The 6000-nt window shown below is 43.8% G+C and overlaps 1 protein-coding gene across 2 annotated transcripts in view; it reads right to left on the bottom strand.

Moving 5' to 3' along the window:
* Positions 1-1572: 1572 nt before the first annotated feature.
* The window catches only part of tbx15 (T-box transcription factor 15), a 57251-nt gene continuing 52823 nt past the window's right edge, over positions 1573-6000 (bottom strand). For both annotated transcript variants that reach the window (XM_034693170.1, XM_034693169.1), the window contains exon 9: positions 1573-3373. In XM_034693170.1, coding sequence (XP_034549061.1) covers positions 2541-3373 — 833 coding nt within the window. In that variant the 3' untranslated portion in view covers positions 1573-2540. The remainder of the gene's footprint in view (positions 3374-6000) is intronic.

Here is a 6000-nt window from a genome sequence, read left to right as displayed (position 1 = left end):
CTGCGACACTCTGAGCTAACCTTACTGCTCAACTTTTGGAAACGTGTGTTAATATTCATCTTGTTGGGTGTGTTATAGAAACTGCTTGTAAGTTTGCTTTTTAAAATAAGATACTAACTTATTCAACGTTCAAAAGACGTCAAAATGCTTTGGTTTCTGTGGTCCTTCTCCAACAAACTGCGTGCAAACATGAGGTCCATCCCATAGACTGTATAATAAATGGATGTAGTATCCGTGACGTCACCCACCTGTTCCTGAAGCTAATCCTAGGCAGGTGCCGTATTGGAAATGCTTAACACAACCTAACATCGTCCAAGCTAGTGTGAGGTAAAGAGGCGGGCCTTTAGCCTTTTCGCTAACAGCTACAGGGTGCCCGCCCATCAATCAAGTCAGGCACGCCCTAATTTGGGCAAAACTAGTAAGTTTAATATCTTCAAAAATAAACCCCTGTACAGTGTGTGCCGATAAAGAAATGAACTATTCAGACCTAAACTGTTTTTTGTACCAGGCTGTAAACATGTTAATTTCTGATGTAAAGATTGTCCTCTTTGAATGGGTGTGTATGTGGTTTCCTGTTTCTGCAGCCAGCCTCTAGTGGACGCTCAATGAACTGCAGCTTTGAGCACCTCCTGCATTGGCTTCATATTTTAAGACCAGAGGATGCTGATTGGTCTATCCCAGCTTTCTCTGGAAAATAAACAGGCTTTGAGTTTAATCTTAAAGCAAAGTGTATCATCACTTATTCTGTCAGAGTTTAAACATTTGGACATGTTTTTGGTTGCATGTTAAGCCATGCTTTTCTGGGTTTATATTTCCTTATGCTTTCAATGTTTGATGCATCTGATGTTTGCTTTCTTGACTTGATTTCTGTATGTTTTTTTTATCCTATTTAGTCTACCTGTGATTACATGTCTAATAAATATAACAGCCTTTGCCATTTATTCAAAAGTGAAAGTTTACTCAATTCATTATTTTTATTTGTTTGTATTTTATTTTTTGATCCTGTATGAGTGGAGGTTAACACAAATATATCAGGGAAACAGTGTGGAGCATTGCATGGAAATCAAAGGGGTTATGTAGCATTAGATGCTTAACTACTAAACTCTGGATCAGATTCAGAGGGTTGAAGTAACGTGATCTCTGAGCAGCCGTGTATATTCAGCCAACATGTAAACATTAGATCAACGTGCTGGACAGCCGAGGCACATCCACTTCCTGAGGGGGCGTGGTCAGAGAGAAAACAGAGTGTTCTGAGGAGGACTGAAGAAGAGGGTTTTTCAGGCAGACCAAAATCTGATTTCAAAGTGTTTTTTTGAGCATAAACTTTAAAGACATGTTTTGGGGACCTCTTAGACCAATATATATTGATGAAAAGAGCTTGATATGTCACCTTTAATGTCCTACACTCCGAGAAGCTGGCTGAATTTGTCAGGTTTTAAATGTATTTCAGATTTTTAGTTTTCTGTAAATTCTTGACCAAACACTTTACCTCTGTTAGTCAAATATGAGTGTGTGAGTGTGTTAATGTAAGATGTGATGAAAAAATAACCAAGAGTAAAAAGTCAAACCATGTACATGAATTAAAACGTTTATTGAGCTTTTACGTGCTTGGCACCTGTATTTACATTTTTTCAAAATGCCTCAAAAATGTTGCTATTTCCCTTTTTTCACACATTTAATAACAGAGGGGCCTGTAACATGTTAGACTGCTCAGCACTTAAATACACATCTCTACAACACACCAAAACATACTTTAATTACTCTGCTTTGCTATTGCTTCTTTTATAACTTTTCACACAACAACTTTAAAGCTTATGTTATTGATTGCATTCGCCATCTTTATATATATACCTAAAAACATAATCCACTCCAAAAGTCCAGAAGTCGTACCGGTCTGTGAGGATGAGGTTGTTCTGAAGTCACGTTCCTCGGGGAACCCAAACTTCTGTGTCCATGTTTATTAAACCCTGTGTTCAGATCAGCTGGAGCTGAAGTGTCCAAAATATTCTTCACCTGCATGTTTGTGGAGCCGTGATCGAGTCAGGTTGTTCCTTCCTTTCCAGCTACAACTTCAGACTCTAAAGGCAAACTACAGACCCTGTGATACTTCTGAAAGGATAAGGCACAAGTGCTGTGTGGAGTCAAAGCTCCTGGATCACAGTGAAGATTCTTTGGTTTCATCCGGACCAGTTTGAGTCCAAAACAACAAGAATGAGTCTCTTGAAATGGGTGTTTGTACTATTGCACCATATTCCAAACTGCAAACACTTCCTCTAACTTACAGTTACAGTCCGAGTTTGTTGTTTCTCTCCTGCGAAGTTACTGAAACGACATCTTGGTTTATTCATACAAAGATCATTAAATATTAGTTGAACTCCCTGTTTTGTTTAAGGCTTCGTAAGTGGTGGAGTGTCTCTCAAAAACAAAAACATGAGAGGACTTCCTTCTTTAAAAGGTTTGATCATGAACACTAAACCTGCTTCATAGGTTTGCTTTTCAGCTGAAAGACTTGAGAGGACTGTGAGGTTAGACGTCTGTTTCTACACCATGTGCATGGACATCTGAGAGGAGGAGCTGTACTGACGTCCATCACAGGAGCCGCCGCCTTGCTGGCCTCCAGAGGAGTTGCCGATCATGTGCATAGAGTCCATGCCTCCGTTGGACAGGTACTGGCGCTCAGCGAAGGCCCCTGCAGGCGACGAGGAGCAGAGCAGACCTCCCTGCGGTTTCTCGGGGCTGGCGGCCAGGCGGGGGGAGGTGGGGAAGTTGTATCCGTACAGGTTGTAAGGGTTGTGCAGGGAGAAAGCGTTGTAGGAGCCCTGCTGCACGTGGTGGTGGCTCCCACTGAACATGTGGGCGGAGGAAGGGGAAGACCCTGATGAGGAGGAGGAGGCAGAGGCAGAGCCTCCTCCGGCCTGCATCACATACTGAAGCTGAGACGCCGGGAAGGAGCCAAGCTGACCGCCGTAGCCGTCCATCTTTCCTCCACCACCGCCGCCACCCCCGCCGCCAGTCAGGGAGGCGTGAGCGCTGCCCTGCATGCCGGCAGCAATCAAAGAGGAAGTCCTCTGCGGCAGGAAGGATTCAGAGGGCTGAGCAGAACCAACACCGCCCCCTGCGGCCTGGAGGCGTCCGTAGGAGCTGTCGGCCAGGCCGCCGTAACCCTGCAGGGCGGCCATGTTGCTGCGAGCGCAGGCCGGGTACTCGGACAGGCCGAGGTTACACAGCTGACTCTCCCTGCAGCCCACATTGAAGGTGTTAGGGGCCAGGTGGAAAGTGGGAGGGGAGCAGGAGGGGGACAGGAGGTGAGCTGCACCTGAAGGAGATGGAGTCCCCGTGCTGGAGGTGGTGGGAGATGTGCCAGTGCTTCCACCTGGAACACACAGATACAGAGACGGTGAATTAAAGGGCCACTCCACAGATATCTTACACATCGACACATAAACACAAATCCATAAAACACACTATCAGAAACGTCCTTTGCTAACAAGATCATACATCTTTAGAATTTTTGGAGCATTATGAAAGTGACTCTTTGGACTGAAGGCGAGGTTTAAATTGTTATATCTTCTTGTCTTTGTTTTGGAACTTGTGATGTTTCATGCAGATGAATGTTATTTTTATGTTACAGAAATCTATTATTATTATTATTATTTGAGGCCAACAGTCTCAAACTTGGGTTTTAAGATGGACAGTGATTTTAAATTGGATCGTCAAATTAGCTCTGCAGTGAAGTCCAGCTTTTTTCAGCTTAGGCAGCTGGCAAAGGTGAAGCCTTTTCTTGCACAGCAACACTTTGAGACAGTAATCCACGCTTTTCTTACTTCTCGTCTGGATTACTGTAATTCACTGTATATTGGAGTCAGTCGGTCCTCTCTTGCACGTCTCCAGTTGGTGCAAAATGAAGCTGCTCGCCACTTCACTGGAGTTTGTAAGAGGGAGCATATTACTCTGATCCTGGCCTCCCTTCACTGGCTACCTGTGCACTTCAGAGTCCATTTTAAGATTCTGTTATTTTTTTTTAAATCTTTAAATGGTCTGGCCCCCGCCTTACCTCTCTGAGCTCCTTCACCCCTACGCTCCTGCTCAGTGACTCAGGTCAGCTGGTCTGGAGCTCAGAGGGGATAGAGCTTTTTCTGTTGCTGCTCCTAAGTTATGGAATGAGCTTCCCCTCCATATTAGACAAGCCTCCTCACTGTCCATTTTTAAAACTCATCTTAAAACCCATTTTTCAACCCTGCATGAGACTCTGCTCCTGTTTTAGTGTTTTATGGTCTGTTTCTATTGTTTTACTGTTTTTATTGTTTTATTATCCTGTGTTTTAATTGTTTTAATGCCTGCCTTGTTTGTCTATTTATGTACAGCACTTTGTTCCAGCTGTGGTAGTTTTTAAAGTGCTTTATAAATAAAGTTGAGTTGAGGTGAGAATCTGAATATTCAGGGATTTCTAGCAGTCAGATTCTAGATTGAAACGCTCTCTAGCTACCCCCTCTTGTCTTTGAAGCGATGGTGATCTTGGAGGACAAGAAGCTCCTCCATTTGTCAAGTTTTTAGCATCAAGTAAAGTCGGGTGATTTGATGTTTTTTCTTTTTGCTTATCTTTAATTTTATGCTGCAAGTTTTAAACCTCACTTTGCTGCACTTTTCAAACTCCAGTCCTCAAACTAATTGCCTTTCCTTTTGAATCTGCTGGATGCAACATCATGAGACATTGTAAAATATATCGCTGGTATTTGAAGATAAATATGGATTCATTTTTTTAACCATGTCTGGTCAACAGAGCCACTGACTCTGAGTTTTTATATACACTGCGTTCATTCAGCCAGAGGGGAGAAGGAGAGGAAATTTATATATCAGAAATAAAAAAAACACATTGTTGGCACAAATCATTCCCTTTCAAAGTCGAGCGTTTCACAGTGAAATGATAGCTGTGGGATATCAATCGCATTTTTCTCTATTAATGAGAATTTGGCAGAGGTTCATCTTGCCGTTGGAGAGATGCAGGAGAGGGGAGGAGGCAGAACTAAATAATCCAGGACTTGCTTGGCTGGGGTTCTGATTCTGCACCATATGCCTTCGATAATAACGCCGCAGAAGACGACGCAATGGAGCGGGAGAAATAAAAAAAAAGGGGGTCGAGGGAGAGAAAGCAAGGTGGACGTATATGAGTTAAAAAAAAGGAAGAAAGGGAGGATGAGAGTTTAGTGATGTCATGTTTTCCTCCAGTTAGAAAGCTCGAGGGGGAATAGTTGATTACTTGGAGGGAAAAGGCCGCCTCGTGCTTTGAGGGCACACACACACATAAAGTCACACACATGCAGCGGTGTCCTCTCAGGGTGACACAGGGTTCACTGGCGACTCACGGACTTTGATTAAATCCTCATTACTCTGGACGCGTTTAATGATAACAAACATGTGTGCGCCTGCTTGGACGCAGTCGCAGCGTCACGTCATGCTGACCTGCTGAGGTAACCGAGATACAGTCATTGAGGAAAACACGGTTCCTCAAAAGAGCAGTGGACCTTGATATGAGCAACACCATGGGACCCCGTGCACCCCGGCCCCCGGAGCTGAGAGGCGACTGAAGCTGGCTGGTGTCGCCGAGCCGTCCAAAAGCCACAGGGTTTGTTTAACGGGGTTTATTTTGAAGGGGTGTGTGGGATGTGAAAAGTTCAGCAGACGCAGGAATGATGTGCCAGAGGAGCTGCATATGGTCAAGCTCAACTGAAGGACGAAGTGAGCTGTGGGGTGAGATACGCAGGGAAAGTATGCAGAGAGAGAGTTCAGGTTGGGACAGAACGTACACTAAGGTCATGCTAATTACCGTGAAGACCACTCCCACTTTATAGAGACTGTTTCACCACATTACTGACCTTTAAAGAGCGGCTGAGGATGCTTTATTTGCAGAAGAATTTGTATTATTTTGGATATTTATTTGTAAATGAATTAAAGGAGTAACTGTTTTGTGTTGACAAGTTGATGCATTTATGTCCAAATCAG

The sequence above is a fragment of the Notolabrus celidotus genome, chromosome 10, assembly GCF_009762535.1.
Source record: "Notolabrus celidotus isolate fNotCel1 chromosome 10, fNotCel1.pri, whole genome shotgun sequence".
Taxonomy (NCBI): domain Eukaryota; kingdom Metazoa; phylum Chordata; class Actinopteri; order Labriformes; family Labridae; genus Notolabrus; species Notolabrus celidotus.
The sequence above is the reverse complement of the archived record's forward strand: the minus strand, read 5'-3'. Positions and strand labels throughout refer to the sequence as shown.